This window comes from Chinchilla lanigera, unplaced genomic scaffold (genome assembly GCF_000276665.1).
Source record: "Chinchilla lanigera isolate Chin_1 unplaced genomic scaffold, ChiLan1.0 scaffold00036, whole genome shotgun sequence".
Taxonomy (NCBI): Eukaryota; Metazoa; Chordata; class Mammalia; order Rodentia; family Chinchillidae; genus Chinchilla; species Chinchilla lanigera.
In genome coordinates this window covers 4031317-4048331 of record NW_004955437.1, presented here as the reverse complement: position 1 = coordinate 4048331, position 17015 = coordinate 4031317, and the positions used below count along the sequence as shown (strand labels likewise).

The 17015-nt window shown below is 53.4% G+C and overlaps 1 protein-coding gene across 2 annotated transcripts in view; it reads right to left on the bottom strand.

Annotated features, from left to right (window-relative positions):
• Positions 1-436: 436 nt before the first annotated feature.
• The window catches only part of Pnpla1 (patatin-like phospholipase domain containing 1), a 39082-nt gene continuing 22503 nt past the window's right edge, over positions 437-17015 (bottom strand). For both annotated transcript variants that reach the window (XM_013517129.1, XM_013517130.1), the window contains exons 6-10: positions 12063-12596; positions 10044-10122; positions 8247-8372; positions 2266-2371; positions 437-1625 (exon numbers count right to left, since the gene is read on the bottom strand). In XM_013517129.1, the coding sequence (XP_013372583.1) occupies positions 1575-1625; positions 2266-2371; positions 8247-8372; positions 10044-10122; positions 12063-12596 (896 nt within the window). In that variant the 3' untranslated portion in view covers positions 437-1574. The remainder of the gene's footprint in view (positions 1626-2265; positions 2372-8246; positions 8373-10043; positions 10123-12062; positions 12597-17015) is intronic.

The window sequence follows — 17015 nt, the reverse complement described above, 5'->3', positions numbered from 1 at the left end:
CTCTGGGAGGCTAAGGCAGGAGGATCAAAAGTTTGAGCCTAGTCTGAGCAGTGCAGCACTCCATTTCAAAACAGGGCTAGGGGTGAAGCTCAGTGCAAAGGCCCTGAGTTCAATCCTCAGTACTGGGAAGGAGGGAGCGAGGGAGGGAGAAAGAGAGAGATACAGAGACACACACACACACACACACAGAGAGAGAGAGAGAGACACTACCTAGGGTTGGCAGATTTAGCAAATAAAAATGTGGGAAGCCCAACTAAATCTGAATTTCAGACAAATAACAAAGAATTACAATATGAGGAACACACTTGCACAAAAACAATTATTCAGTGTTTGTCTAAAATCCCAATGTAACAAGATGTCCTGTGTTTTCTCTGGAACCAACGCAAGAATCATCTTCTTAATTACCTCAAAATATGGGAAATTAACCAAAACTAAGAGACAACCGCAGGGGATTTATTGATCCTCGTAACAGAACTGACAGTGAAAGCGTGCAGGTTCTGCCCGAAGGCAACAGTTATTAGTGAGTTCGATTCCCCCGGCTGCCCAGGAATAAGACAGAATCCCTTTCTCCCTCGGGTGGATTCCGGGCCTCAGGGATGAAAGGTCTGCACCCGGGGGCCACCCCAGGGTCCTGTGTTGTCCCTACCACGAAAACCTTCAAGCGCCCTCCTCGCTGGTCTGGCTCAGACTCGGAGAGACAGGAACGCAAGGCCTCTGCGCCTCCCTCTCCAGGTCCGTTTTGTCCGCTGCGATGGCCCTGCACACAGCGGACCCCCCCCAGCTCGGCTTCAAGCCGCGCCTGCCCCCCTCGGGCTCCCAAGTCTGCGCTGCACGTTCGCCCATCTGTGCAGAGGGTTTTGCATCCCAGGGTTTGTTCAGCAAATGCAGCTGCTGTGCGGAGCCCGGGCTCCTCGGCCTCCCTCTGGGGAGCTGGGGGCGCCTCTCTTCCTGCACGGGCTGGAGAAATGAGGCTGAGGGTGTCTTTCTCCCAGGCCATTTTCACTGGGGTGTGGACAGCAGACAGTGTGCTCGCACCAGCGCCTGGAGGGGATACCTGGGGTCCTGCCGCTCTGACAGCTTGTTTTCCACAAGCACACAAGACTCCAGAAGTCCAAGCCAGGCGAGAGGCCCCCACACTGTGGAAGCCTGGGGGCTTCGGCGGACCCCGAGGCCCAGGCTGTGTGCCAGGCCCACGCCGGCGGTTCCAGGCAGACCCGTGGGCACCCCGAGAGAATAAAAATCAAAATAAAAGAGGAACTTGGTCTGTGGACACCACGGGGAGCGCCAAAGGGAGTCTTTGGCTCAGTCCTGCTGGAGCCCTGAAGTTTGCCCCCCGGGCTGGTCCCGAGGAGGAGGCAAACCTGGCCGGGTGGGCTGGGGCCTCCGGACGCCAGTGGGCTCGGGAAGCGGAGGGGCTGTGTGACGCGAGCTGCTCTGGGAGCTGAGACCTAGGCAGTGTCAGGGTGGTGGCGGGCGTCCCCCTCCCAGGCCTGGGCTTGGGTCTGACTGCGAGCCGCAGGGGGACACCGGTCCGTGCGTCCTCTGGTCCTCGGGTCCCCAGCGCTCGGGTCCACTCACATTCTCTCCTGGTCCAGCTCAGGTTTTCTCTCTCGGCTCACAGCTTCCTAGGCAGAAGATAGGAGTCACTGTTTCGGGGTCCCCCGTCTCAGGCCCCCCAGGACAGCCCCCCAGCTTTCATCGCCAAGCAGGGCCCAGGACAGCCAAGCTAATGCATGGAAATTGGAAATCTGGGTTACACCCAAAGCTAGGTAGGGGGTTTACTTCAGTACACAGGGATCCCTGGCTGCTCTAAATGGGGCCTCCATTGGAAGGTGGCAAAGGTGCTTGGGACATGAATCGGTTTGGGACATGAAAGTTCAGCTGGTGCTGAGTTATTCCGGAAGGGTGTTGGGTGGAGGGGTCTCTAGACATCGGAGTACAGTTGTGCAGATTGTGCACTGGACAAGTACGGGCCTTCTAAAGGGAGTAGTCAGCTCACGGACAGACAAGCGCCTTTGTAGTTATTTGCAGCCCGGTTGACTGATTGTTCTGATAAAACCAGTGTAGCAATTTTCCAGCAGCTGGCAGTCAAGGCCCCAAGAGAGGCACTGTTTTCTCAGTGCTGTGTGAGCTCACACTGACCTCAACTGTTCCAGAAAGGGAGCGGGGGGCACAGATGACCCTGGGTGGACAGGCCCAGGGGTCACCACGGCAGCGGGAGCGGGGCAGGCCGGGTCTGTCCTGGGGGACACCCCCATTGCACACCTCAGGGCCGCTGTTCTCCTGGCTCCGGCTGGGGTGCGGCCTGTAGGTGATCCACACGGCCCCGGGGGCGGAGAGCGGAGGGAGGTCGGGTGCGCAGGGCGTGGACCTGGATGCGGAAAGCCAGGGGGGCAGGGTGAGGCGACACCAAAGAGGGTCATCACAGGCCAGGTTCCGAGCCCTGCCCAGGGCAGTGTGACTCCCTGCGGGCCACCTGCCCTCTCTGGGCGCCTGGGGACCACCCCTGGACGGTCCTCAACTCTGTCGTGCTGCTGCTCCCCCTGGCGATGACACCCAGCACCCCTGGGAGGTGCAGAGTCCTCCGGTTAGGGCACCTGAGCTGGCCTGACCCTGCCCCCGCCTGGCCCAAGCCCACGTGCAGGGCCCTCCCTGCGTCCATCCTTCCCCGCAGGAGCTGTTGCCGACTGCTCTTCCCCTCTGCTGCACCTGGGTGTCCCTGAGAGCCTGAATGGTCCCTGCACCCTGGTCTGACCCACTTCCGCTCCTCCTCCTCCAGGAAGCCTTCCCTTGAGCCTCCGCCAGTGCCAGGGCAGGCGAGCTGCTGCTCCGCCCCATCCCACACGGCACTCCTGTTCCCAGGCTGGGGAGGGATGGGGGGGGCGGCACTAGGAGTTCTGGGACTGGGGGTTCTTACTCAGCAAGTCGGGCTGGACCCAAGAATTTGTGCATTCTCACGTTTTTTGGTACTGGGGATCGAACCCAGGGCTTTCACTTGGAGCTACACCCCCAGCCCCTTTTAGTTTTTGTTTGGAGACAAGGTCTTGCTAAATTCCCCAAGCAGGGATCCCAGGCATTGCACCACGCCCAGCTAGAATTTGGTCTTAGTGAGCTCCTCTGCAACACTGCTGCTGCCCCTGGGGTTACATCCACAGAACCTCTGGCATCTCACTAGAGCCAGATCCTTCTCCCTCCAGGCAGCTGGGGGCTCAAAAGGCTGCGGCATGCTCAGCAGCCACCGAGAAGAAGGTCTCACAGAACGCGGGTTGAATAAACACAAGTTAATGAATCTGAGCGCCACGAGAAATGACAGGAACGGAAGGCGCTGTGTCACACACAGGTTAAAGGCGACCTTCGGCCTGGACACGAGTTATGAATGGGTACTGGTCGGGCGTCAAGTTCAACGCTAGCTCACACTGCCTGTGCTGTCTGACCGGTCCAGACCGGAGCAATGCCAGGAATCCTTCACCGCACGGAGCCCTGCTGTGTGATTTCACTTCTCCGAGCCTAACCTACAAGGAGTCCGGGGACAGACACTCGTTCGGTGAATTTTTAAACATCTTAATCGCATCAGAAAGATATTACCCAGCTGAGCCACCAGTAAAGCGGATGGAAAGCAGTGCGGTGAGAGCCCTGGTTTCCATTGCTGGAACCGCAGGTCGGGCCCAGGGACAGGCCTGGCACCAAGGAGAAGCCAGACATGACAGAGGTGCCGCTCATATCAGCAGGGAAGCCTGGGTCACTTCCGCCATCCCCTGAGCGGGCCCTGAGCAGGCTCAGGGACACTGAAGCGTGTAAGTTCTCACCAGTTTGGAATAATGTGAAAGGACTGAAGTAGGCCACAACCTCTTTATCTATGGCCCTTGGTGGTGGGTGCCTCTGGGGATTTAGAATTTTTTACATTTTAGGAAAAGGAAACTAGTACCCTGTTCACAGGTTTTGTAGCCCCTAGAGTGGGGCTTGGGGATGGAGAATGAAACACATTACTATTTCTGCAGGCAGGGACTTAGAAATTGATATTCAAATACTGGGATAAAAAAAAGTCATAAAAAACTTCACATTGGAGCAGGGAGTGGTGCTGCACACCTATAATCCCAGCACTCTGGGAGGCTGAGGCAGGAAGGTTGCAAGTTTGACTCCAGCTGGCACAATTTAGTGACTTAGTGAGATTCTGTCTCAAAATTTTTTAAAAAAAGGGGTAGACTAGGGATGTAGTTCATTTGAAGATTCCTGGGTTCAATCTTCGTTACCATAAACAAACAAACAATTCACATTTGCATAGGTGAGGTTTTTGCTGTCAAGAGCAACCATAGGTTTTTATTTTTTCGGAGCTTCGTGCATTTCTGAATTGCAGGTAAGGGACGGTGGGCCCTTGTGGTGTCTAACGCTGTGCATGTGTGTGTCTGCGTCCGTGTGTGCGTGCATGTGTGTAGGGAAATCCATTGTCTAGTTCATTGGCTGGTTCGAGCATAAAACCATATAATCCCCTTGAGGGCAATTCGGTGACATGCATAAAAACTTCCCCTTATCTTCTGACCTGGCAATTCCAGTTCTAGAAATATGCACCACAGGGACAAGTGGGCTGGGTGCCAGGGTGTGTCCACGGGGATATTTATCCCAGCAATGTTCATAATGGCAAAAAGTTGGCAACAATGTCCACCTAGAGGGAATGCTCACAGATCAAACGCTATACTCACACCAACAGAAAGCTGTGGCTCTGTTACAAACTTGATACATCTATCTTTGCCAGAGGAAGAGTAATGGTATATGGCTTGGTTCAAAAGCAGGCAAGAAAACAGTATGCAGCATATGGGATCATGTTCATGAAAGTAAAAATACATCTCTGCCTGCATATGCTTAGCAAATATGGCAGGATATTTACCTAAATATTCACATCTGGGTGGGGGAGCCCTGGAAAGTTTTACTTTCTATTTATGCTTCTCTACATTTGAAGCTTTTCTTGGTAGTGAGTACATGCTGGATTTTACAAGCAGGGGAAGCAATAAAATTGATCATCCTATGAAAAGGCAGATATAAGGCCGGGCGTGGGGGCGCACACCTGTAATTCCAGCATTTGGGAGGCTGAGGCAGGAGGATCGTCGCAAGTTTGAGGCCAACTTGGGCTACAAAGTGAGCTCAAGACCAGCCTGAACTGCATATTGAGACCCTGTCTCAAAAAGACAAAAAAAAAGAAAGAAAGAAAGAAAGAAAGAAAGAAAGAAAGAAAAGACGGGTATAAAACAAAATATACATATAGATAATGTCTCTTTCAGTTGGGCTAAAATAGAGACTTCCCTGTCCAGAGTCTCGAAGGGACTTGTCTCCTTGCATAGGACCCCCCCGAAGGACCCTCGCAGGCCTGGGCTCTGTCCTTGGACCTGACATGTCTGTGTAGCCCAGAATCCCGTAGGATGCTTTCACATTCTGCCTCATGCGATCCCCAAATAACAGGGGGTGACAGGAAGGCAGACGGTAAAGCGGAAAACTGAGACGCTCATTAAGTCAAGTGGCCTCCCTAGTCGGGAAACGAGGCCCAGACTTTGCAGCCAGACGCTCAACCACTGAGCTATACCCCCAAGGCCCAGACTCTGCAACTTCCTGATCCCACCCCGGCACACCCAGCACCACGGGCGGCCATATTGCTTAGTGTAACGTCAAGAAGGCAGCGGCAGCCCAGCTGGACGGGATCCTGGTTCTGCCGCTGGCGACTGTGTGACAGGGCGTGTTACTTACGCTCTAGGCCGCTGTCCCTGGAACATAAGCACTATGTATGTTTTATCTGTTGTTATTATCACTATATTTACATTTGAATAGACCCAAACTCAACAGGAACTCAAGGAAGCGGCTCTCTAATGATGAAAATTCAGGGAAGTTGACAGACTTGGTAGCAATAGGAGGATTTGAGGAGAGAATGAGTCTTCTCCTTTTCCATTTGTAGCCCGATCGGGGCCAGCATACAATCTGGAGTCAGATGACCACTGCACTTTTACTGAAGGAGAGTCAAGACCAGCAGAGAAAGCCAGGCTGGCCCCTCACACCCAGCCCTGCTCCAAAGAAAAGTATGTCTCCCACCACTGCTGGTCCTCAGTGAAAGGGACACAGAAAAGAGTCAACCCTGACATGTACCCAGGCAGAGCTATGGCAGCCAACTCATGGAAGACAGAAATAAAGGTCTGTTGTTTTAATTCACTGGGATTTGAGGGTTGTTTGTTATGTAGCATTATCCTCACAGCAATAACTAACTACTACAACCTGCATCAGAATATGACTATGAACCTATGGTTGAACGACAACACTGATTAATGTACGAGACATCTGTCCTTTAGCTTTTATTGCAGCTTTTCTCCTCTTGTTGAAGAGATGTCAGCCTGGGACCAGGAGGTCACTCAGGCCTTGCCTGTGAATGTGACAGCATCTCTCATGACAGTAACTTGGGAGAAAAGGACCAGATCCCTCCTCCTCCAGGAAGCCTCCCTCTTCTCTTTCTTTATCCTTTTTTTTTAATGGTAGTGGACATTGAGCCCTTTTTTATTTTTATGAGACAAGGTCTCACTAAACCATTAAGTTGCCCAGGTTGAGTTTGAGCTCAAAATCTTCCTGCCTCAGCCTCCCAGAGTGCTGGCAGTTTTGAGCTTCCCTTTTCTACCCCTCATCCAGACCTCGGCAGCTCGAAGCAGCAAATGTGCCAGTCATTGCTGAAGGTCACCCCTCCGGGCAGACTCACTGTCAGTCTGTAAAGAAGCCGCAGGTTCACTCGCCGGGCCCAGGCCCTGTGACCCCAGGGATTTCCAGGTCCTGCCCCATCTCTGCCCACCTTTTATTTTATTTTCTATTTGATTGTGATATCGAAGATTGAACTCAGGGTCTTCACACTGAGCTTTACCCCCAAGCCTTTTTATATTTTGAGTTGGGATCTCATTAAATCCTAAATTTTCCAGGCTGGGCTCAAATTTGCAATCCTCCTGCCTCAGCCTCCCAGAGTGCTGGGATTACAGCACTGCTCCGTGTATTCCTTTTAATCTCAAAAGGGACATGAGGATTTGGCCCACTTCCTGAGGGGCTCGGGGAATCCCCTCCTACCACACCATTCCCCCCACCGAGGAAGCTCCTGTCCCAGTTCGGAAGGGGGCTTTGAGCCCACAGCGTCTCCCTCTGATAAATCCTGAGTCTTCTTGGGGAGCCCACTGGGCCAGGGGCAGCCAGGAAGGGTGTTGCTCTGAGGGACTGAGGGGTTTTTCTGATCCGCGAAGGATAGAAGCAAACAAAATAGCAGGGTGGGCCTGTTCCATTCAGAAAATACTTCGATAACCCAGTGAAATAACATTAATACTCAGCCTGGCGTAGGTTTGAGGCTGGCATTTGAAATCCATGAGTGTGTATGTCCATATGCACATGCTTTTCCGGGAAATGCTATGATTCAGTAAAAAATTAAAACTCGATTTAGGTGAGGCTCAAAGCTCAGCAGATTAGTCCATTTTATTCTTCTGGTCTTTGGTCTTACATTCAGTCTGGGGTAAACTATTGAAAGTCAGAGACTAGGCTTACCTTGGGTATTTTCAGAGATCAGGAAAGCGTTTCGCACTTAGTAGGTGCTCAATAAATCATTAAGTCAATGACAGCATGATATAGTGACACAGCCTGCACTGATAACTGATTGGAGTGGTACTCACTGGGGGTCAAGTTACTCCCTACAAATTAGTCTGGTTTTAGGAGAGTCCATTCAAAGTGATTGTAACACCTAGTTAGTCTTCAGGTCTACCTTACCTCGCCTATCTGCGAAGCAATTCACATAGGCGATGGCCCTAAAGACTCACAACCACACGAGCTGATATCACACCCATTTTGCAGGTCTAGAAACTGAGGCCCAGCCCAGACATGGTGGAGCATGACTGTAATCTCAGCACTCAGGAGGCCAAGGCTGAGACCAGCTTGGGCTACATAGAGAATTCAAGGCCAGCCTGGACTGCATAGCGAGACCCTGTCTCATAAAGAAAAAACAAAAGGAAAGAAACTGAGCCTCAGAGAGACCAAGTATGCTCATCGAGATCACTAAGCAAGACACTAAGCAAGATCACTAAGCATCGAGATCACTGGGAGAGAGGGATTCCATGTGGAGTGCCTGACTCTGAGGCCCAGGCTCCCTGCCCCCTTTCCTCCTGGGCCCCCGCTGCCCGTGCAGCGTCCCTGCAGATGGCACCTGAAGCGGCTGCTCCTCCCTGGGGTTTAGGAAGCGCCAGTCAACTCACTGTGCTTTGCTGCTCGGCTTTTTGGATCGGGGAGGTCTGGAGAAGCCTTTCCGGGCGCTGCTTGTCTTCTGTTTGTTCCTCTTGAACACTTTGCTGACCCAGTTCGAGTCTGCGGCCGTGCTCTCCCTGGGCAAAGAGAGGACGCAGGGGGTTTGCTGTTGGCCTGTCCAAGGCCAAGTGTCTGCCACCGTCCGGCTCCCGGGCCAACCCGGTAGGCAGGGCCCGGGGCCGCCCCAGCACGGAGTCCCGCTGCCTGGTCATCAATGAGTATTCAGCTCAGCGAGCCCGGGCCAACTGGTCAGACACCCAACATTTTACTCACTTCTCTGTAGGTGCAGAAAAGTTTATATTATGTGAACTACTGCCTCCTTTATGCCTAAGCCTGAAGTGATGAAATTTATACAAATTGTCCAAAAGTTTTATACATAAATTAGATGCAATGTGGGAGGCAGTTAGGTACATTTCAAGAAGTCTGCTATGGTATGGGGTGCAAACATCAAAAGTAAGAATGTTCCAGGACCCACGTTCCCAATCCTGCAGCTGTGAGCAGGGGGCCACTGTCACAGCCGTCCCAAAGATGGGTGCAGCTACATGGACGGGTAGAGGTAGAAGTAGGTCTGAGTGACCCTCTGATCATCCACTGCCTCATCCAACGGGCATCCAGCCAGCAAGGGAGCTTGGTGATGTGGTCCCCAAGGAGTGTTTAAAAAAAAAGTCCTGGGGGCTGGGGATTTAGCTCAGTGGCAAAGCACCTGCCTGGCAAGTGTAAGGTCGTGAGTGCAATCCCGGGTACCAGAAAAAAAAAAAAGTCCTGCCATAATTGCCGCAAAGATAACAATGAAAAAAAAAAAAAAAACGAAAAATAAAAGATAACAATGGAGTGCAGTGGGATTTTGGTCCATGAACATTTCAGTTGCAAATAATCCAGTTCTCAAACAAGAGTGCTCAACAAAATTTTGCTTCTCAGCTGGGGGTGCTGGCACACGCCTGAAATCCCAGCACTTGGGAGGCTGAGGCAGGAGGATCATTCCGAGTTTGAGGCCAGCCTGGGCTACAAAGTGAGCTCAAGGCCATCCTGAACTGCATAGCGAGACCATGTCTCAAAAAGACAAAAAAAAAAAAGTTTGCTTCTGTTCACAAACTCCACACTGGATGCAAAAGACTTCCTTGGTCACCTTACCCAAAACTGTGAAACAAAAAAGTTCGTGAACCAAGGTACCAGTGTGTGTGTCACACAGCCTGGACACTCGGTGCACATTATAAAGGAGATTCTCTGGGGTGATCCACTAGGGATAGTGGGGCCTTCACATGCAAATAAGAGACCATCTGGATTAGAGAAGGCGGGAAGAGAGGCTAGCTGGAGAGAAGAGAATTCGTATCATGCAGAGGCCAGGAGAGGCTGTCCGCTAGCCTTCTCCGTCTCAAACCGTGGCTCACCCGAGAGCAAAGTTCGGGCGTTTTCCCACCAAGGAGGTGCGTTTTCGGTGGTGCAGGAGGAGTGTGGCCCCACCCTGGAGAGCCGGCTCTCTCCCACCGAGCGCGCTCTTTGGGAAGAGCGGCTGGGCCGTGGGCTGTGAGGGGGTGGGCCGTAGCACACGGGCTGGAGCCCGGCCTCGCTGCGCCCCGCGCAGCCAAGGGGGCGGAGAACATCGCCTCGCTGGCGCCCTCAGCCCTCACCACGGGAAGGAGCAGTCCCCAGGCTGGGGGCGCAGCTCAGTGGGAAGGGCCGGGGTTCGGTCCCCGGTCCCGGGGCAGGGAAGAGGCCACACGCGCGACCCCGACAAAGGAGAGACTTACACGGCGTGGGACCTGCTGACCGGTTCCTTCACGTTCGTCAGAGCCGTGGCACTTCTGGGATTTGAAGAGGCCAGGAGAGCTACAGCAAGGCAAGGAGAGCGGAGACATGAGCGAGCTGGGGTGGGGAACCCCGCCACTCACGGGGTCGCCGGGGCGCGGGTGAGACGCTGCGGGGCGCGCTGTAGGCTGCGGGAGGGTTTCTCGGGCTCAGCACCGCTGCCCTGAGGGTCAGAGAACTCGTTCTTCGCTGGGGCGCGTCCTGGGCACTGGAGGGCACTCAGCGGCATCGCTGGCCTCCACCCACCAGCCGACAGCCACAGAAAACTTCAAATGTTTCCAAACGTGTCTCCCAGCCAAGGGCTGCGGGGCTGTCAGCTCCACCCGGCACGCGCGAGGGCCGCCAAGGCGCGGCCAGGGTGGCCCAGGCTCCTGGAGACGGCGGCAGAGAAACGCCTTCCGCCGAGCTCCACCTCCAGTCCTTCTCACTTTTAGATAGCGTCTCTCTACATTGCCCAGGCGGGGCTGGAGCTTGCAATCCTCCTGCCTCAGCCTCCAAGAGTGCTTGGATTATAGGTATGTGCCACCATGCCTGCCTTTGACGTTTTCTCGCCCTTAATGTCTTTGCGTTTTGTCTTACTATGATCAAAAGAATCAAAGTAAACCTACTGCAGAGAAAGCAGTTGCCTTAGGCTTGAGCCCCATCCCCAAAGAAGGAGCCTTGCTGTTCTGTGGCGTCTGCAGTGGACGTTTGACTGAAGGACCACGAAACAGGCCGGCTTCCTCCATCCTCTGGAACCCTCTCCCGTGCCCCTACACAACTGCGCCCAGCGGCTGCACACATCTCCTCTTCTTTGTGAATGTCCTTACATTTTCCCACTCTGCACCTGAAAATCTAGATAAAATCTGAAACGTCTGTTCTCCTCCATCCCATAAGCCATAGTCACCCACATCCTGGCCATTTAAACTCACCTCTCACCCCCCCCCCAAGGCTTTCTGTCCCCCAGAGAGAAGCGGCCTTACTCTGCAAACATGCTCAGTACTGCTTTTGTTAGATATATCTGCCCAAAACTTGTGTTCCTCAGGTCAGTACCATGCTGGAGAGACTTCCTGGGAGCAAGGAATAAGAACAGCTCACCTTGGCAGCCCCGATAATAGCTTCTCAAACTATCTGTAGTGGAGAAGGAGCTTTAAAAATATATATAGACCACCAGGCATGGTGATGTGTGCCTGTAATCCCAGTACTTGGGAGGCTGAGGCAGGAGGATCACTGCAAACTCGAGGTCAGCCTGGGCTACATAGTGAATTCAAGGCCAGCCCTGTCTCAAGAAAATGTGGTATTAAAATATAGAGAGAGACTATCCATAAAGGACGAGAGCTCTTGAGAAGTATAGTTCAAATGAATCAGTAGAAAAGTGATCAGCAGGGGCTGCGGATTTAGCTCAGCCGCACAGCGCCTGCCTGGCAAGCTCAAGGTCGTGAGTTCGATTCCCGGTACCGGAAAAAAAACCAAACAAAACAAAACCAAAAGAAAAGTGATCAGGCAATCTTATCACTCCTGCACGTCTGAGACTGAATTCTCGGTCTCCGCATTCATTTCGTGTGGACCTGGCCCCGGCCAGAGCACCACTCTGAGAATCCCTGCCACCAAGGTGGCTTCTGCAGTAAAAGTCCACCGCAACCGCAGTTCAGCAGTTCAACCGGGAGTGGGCAAAAGAATCACCCGAAGGGCTTGTAAAAGGCCCAGGCAGCGGAGCCCCCGTCCCAGAGCCTGGGATTTAGTAGATCTGTGGTAGGCCCAGAGAACTGTCACTGCTAACGACTTCCCAAATGATACTTTCGCTGCTCTGGGGGTGGGGCGGGGGAGGCGTGCTCCAAATGGCAACGGCGCTGCCCCCTTGTGGTGGCCCGGGGTTATAACACGCAGAGCCGCGAAGGTCCCTGCTGTCAGCCACCGCGTTGAGACAGGTTTCTGGAGGGTTCTGCACACCCGAAGCCGTGAGAAGACGGGAGGGTCCCTACCTTGGGGCTGCGCTGGGCCTAGCACCTCCAGGGGTGGCCGAGCGGGTGATGCTGCTGGAGGTACAGGGACAGCTGAGGGCCTTGGAGGTGTGAATGTACTGGGTGGGGCTCCGACCTGCGGCCGAGGTGACACAGGGGGCCGCCCGGCGGGTGCACCAGGCGGCGATGAGCCGGGTGTGGAGCCGGCGGTGAAGTGCCCGGGTGCCAAGTCACCCGGAGGATGCGGCAGTGTTGAGGCCGGCGGCGGTGCAGCAAGAGACAGAGGCGAAGAGGCAGGCCGGGGGACGGGCGACTGCACGGGCCCCTCGGGCGTGGGTTGAAGCGTGTGCACGGGTGGGGGCGCAGGTGGGCGGCTGCCCCTCCCGGCCCCCTGGACGTGGGGCGGAGTGGGCTCCTCCGGCCGGGCCCAGGACCTCCGGGGACACAGCCGGCTGCGCTCGGGGCACTCATGGCCCAGCGCCAGCTCGATCCGGGAGTACACCTCCACGCGCGGGAAGATCACTCTCTTGGAGGGGGAGTCGAGGTACGCAGCGTCTGGGGGAGACAGCAGCACGGTCACCGGTGGTCCCCGACCCGCCCCCGCCTCCCCGAGGCAGCCTGGCCTGGCCAAACTCGGCTTCCCAAGCTACGCAGTGGCCGCGGGCCCTGCTTTTCCGTGTCCTTGCTTTACTTACTTGAAGTCATGGGTGCTTAGCCCTCGCCACTATGGGGAGACAACATGGCCCACCCAAACAACCTAAGGAGCGCTAAGAAAGCAACTGTGGCTTTCAACTAACAGTGTGCAAATATCCACTCATTCACTCTGCTGCGAATCAGTGATATCCACTGTGTCCTGCTATGTACCACATTATACATGTACTATAGGACAGCGCCCGATAAAATGCGGCATTAATAACAGGGTGGGAAAAGCACAGAAACTCCCTGTCCTGTTTCACAATTTTTCTATAAATCTAAAACTATCACTAAAAACAAAGCTTATTAAAGATCTGGCAGGGAAAGTCAGAAAAGGATTAAATCCACTTCTCCAAAGAAGATATAGATGGAAGAGAGGCAAGTGAAAAGATGCTCCAAATTATTAGGCATTATGGTAATGCAAATTAAAGCCATGATAAGATACTACTACACACTGTTAGAATGGCTAGCGTTGAAAGACTCACAATACCAAGTGTTGGAGAGAATTTAGGGAAATGGAACTGCTCACCTGATACTGGTGGGAATGTAAAGTGTCACATGACTTTGAGGAACAATTTGGCAGTTTCTTAAAGAGTCACACATATGTTTTGATTATGTACCCAAAAGAATTGAAAAGAGAATCCTGCAGAGCAAGGCGCACGCCCATGTTCATTGCAGCATTAGCTGCAATAGCCCAAAGGTGCAAGCAACCTATGTGTCCACCAGCAGACAAATGGATAAAGAAAATATGGCGTATACATACAGCTTTCAATAGGAAGAGAAATCTTGTCATATTCTGCAGTGTGGATGAGCTTGAGGGCACCGTGAGCAGCAAAACATCAAATACGGTCTGACTCCGCTTCTAAGAGATATCTGAAGGAGTCAAACCTGTAGGAATGGTGCTTCCTTCTGAAGCACAGATACTAAAATTGGAGCTACGCAGAGGTTAGCACTGTCCTTCCGAAAGGGTGATAAGCAAATTCATGAAGCTGCCCCTATTTTATCAACTATAAAGATGGATAAATTTGAGTCTTTTGTAGGAAAATGGACGCAGCTTCAGGCCATATTGCTAACTGAAATAAGTCAGACACAGAAGACTGAATATCACATGGTTTCTCTTCTATGAGAAACCCAAAGTATAAATAATTTAACAAGCAGATTAAATGACAGACGTTAAGAAACAAGGAAAGAGACTTCTGTGGAGATGGGAAGACAATCTGGGAACGGGGAAAGACGGGAGGGAAGAGAGAGGACAGGGAAGTAAAAAGCGTCCAGATGCAATGTGTATCTGCGCCAATTCCCTGCAACATGTGTGTTTGTTATGGATCATAAATATATACAAGAGGCCGGGTGTGGCGGCGCATGCCTGTAATCTCAGCACTGGGGAGGCTGAGGCAGGAGAATCGTTGGGAGTTTGAGACCAGCCTGAGCTACAAAGTGAGCTCGAGGCCAGCCTGAACCGCATACCCTGACCCTGTCTCAAAAAGACAAAAAAAAACAAAAACAACAACAACAAAAATCCTCGTGGAAACAAAGTAGAAGGCTGATTACCAGCGGGAAGAGGAGGAAGCAGAGAGTTGCCGATCACTGGGAACAAAGTTTCAGGTTTGCAAGATGAAAAAGTTCCAGAGGTCTGTTGCACAACTACGTGAGCACAATCCACACTACCGAGCTGCACACTTACAAGTGGTTAAGACAGTTGTGTGTTGTCGTTGTTTTACCACAATTAAAATATGTGTGTATAAGTAAAACACACACGAACCGTACAATCCAGTTATTCTGCTGCTAGGTATTCGGCCAAGAGAAAGGAAACCAAGGGTCCCTACAAAGCCTTGGGCGTTCGCGCTCTCAGCGGCGTCGGAACCGACCTAGGAGTCCCGGGCGAGGCCGCCGGGTGAAGATGCAGGGGAGAAAGGGAACCGCGCGAACCACTCCTACGTTCTGCAACAGGGATGAATCTCGGGAAACTGACGCAGGGCCAAAGGATCCAGATAAAAGAGAGTTTACTCTGCAAGGCTGTATTTACCGAGAGCCCTAGAAGATGCAAATTAATCTAGGATGATGAGAAGCAGATGGGAGCTTGTTTGGAAAAGAGGAGGCGCCGGAAGGAAACTGCGGGTGACGGATGCGCCCGTCTAGATTGCGGCGGGGGCTTCAGTGCGCTGTGCGTGTGCGCGCGTGCAAACTCAGCCGGCGGACACTGCAGACCCGGCCCCTCCCAGCGCCGGCTCGAGGCCCGCGCCGCACGCCTGCGTGGACTTCACGAGTGCCAGCCAGCGGTGCCTTTCTTCTGGTGGGAAGCTGCCTGGCAGCAGGGATAATTAGGGTGACATCTTTCGGGGTGCAGCTTCCTGCGGGAGGCGACCCCATCCAGAAAGCAGTCAGGCAGGCGGCAGGCAGGGGTTAAGAGTGGGGCTCCAGGCACCGACCTTAGTTTCTCAGGACGCGTCTGGGGCTCCTGTCCACCCGCAGGGCTGGAGGGAGATCCGCTCCCGGCACCCCTGGAGGACTGGAGTGGGGGGGCACCCTGAGTGCAGGACGCATGCGCTCTTGCAGATCGGGCTCGGAGAGACCCAGAGCCTCGGAAACCCCGTGGGACTCCCGGGGTGTGCAGGGTGCGGGGGCAGGGAGGCTGAGGCGCACTTCGCACCCCTTCCCCAGGGCTTGAGAGCACTAGAAAGGGAAGCTTCTAGGGCGAGAGACCGGTGGGGGAGCTGTGGGGGATCTCCTGGGGCAGAGGAGCGAGTCTCCTCCAAAATCCAACTTTCAATCCCTCCCCGCCGCCGTTTTAGGCAGTGCTGGGGACAGAACCCAGGGCTTTGTGCAAGCTCAGGCAAGCGCTCTACCCCTGGGCTACACCCCCAGGCCCCCAAATCCAAGCCTCAGATCAGAGAGGCTTCCACAGCCCAGCCCACAGCATCCACCAAGCCTGGCTCCCCAGCGGGGGTGCTGCCTGCTCCCGGGACTCTGGGGCCAGGCCCCCTGTCCCGTCTGCCTACACCACTCAGGGCCCCCGTGCTTTGGACACTTGGGGCTCGGTCTTCACAGCTGCCGCCTGATGGGTGTGGGGGGAGTTGGCGCTGTCGAGGGGGGGCGGGGCTGTCACCAGATGACGCTACCGGCTCGCCCTGCTCAGACTCTCTCAGTGGGAGCTCCCCGCACCCCGCCGTGTGGGAACTGATGGTAAGGTTTGGGGGCTTTGCTCCTTTAATCCTCCCAGTAAAACTGAGGTGGATTCCGTTATGAGACCACTTTTACAGATGAGGGAACCCAGGCCCCAGGAAGCTGATCCAGACTCCACACTTAGTGGGTGTCAGTAGCAAGGTTCAAACTTTTCCTTAGCAGGAAACCGGGACTCTGAGAGGAAGTGATTTTCCTGAGCACACAGCTTGGGGTCAGGCCCAGGGCTACTTGCCCCAGAGCCCATGGCTCCCCATCCTCTGTCCTTTCCCCCGCCATGGGGAGAAAGGACCCGGAAGAGAGTACAATAAGGGAGATGGAGAAAGCAGGAAGCAGTTTTGAAGAAGGAAAACGAGAAGCGAATATATCCCACGGAGAATATTTTGCTCACCCTTTGATTTTTTTTTTTTTTTTTTTTTTGTCTTTTTGAGACAGGGTCTGGCTATGCAGTTCAGGCTGGCCTTGAGCTCACTTTGTAGCCCAGGCTGGCCTCAAACTCGGAATGATCCTCCTGCCTCAGCTTCCCAAGTGCTGGGATTACAGGTGCATACCACCATGCCCAGCCTTCACCCTTTAACCTTACCCCTGAGTATTTCTAAGGCTGCACACACAAAGTGCTCATGACGGCACTCCCTGTAATAGGGAGTATTTAGAAACTTAACGGCACAATGAGGTCTAGGTCTAGGTCTCCCTGTGACTGTGATGGGATATTATACAGCTGTGAAAAAACATACAGCAAGAGGGCAAAGCTTCTGAGAGAGTGCTAGGAAAGTGCCCTTGATCTAGGAATTCCTTTGTCTGAAACCACGTTCTAGCTAAGGAGAGGATTCTAAAGATGGAAAAGGCTGGATGTGGTGGTGCATGTCTGTAAACCCAGCACTTCGGAGGCTGAGGCAGGAGGAACACAACAAGACTGAGGTCAGCCTGAATGATACAGCAAGAACCTGCCTCAAAAAATCCTAAATAAATAAAAAAGGTGGAAAAGCTCTTTTCATTTCTTTTAGCAAAGATATTTGCCATGGCCTTCTTGGAGCCAGAGTGTTAATAACATAAGCCCTTGGAGCCATTCCGCCCCTGATAAAGCCCAAAGGGGTCACAGAC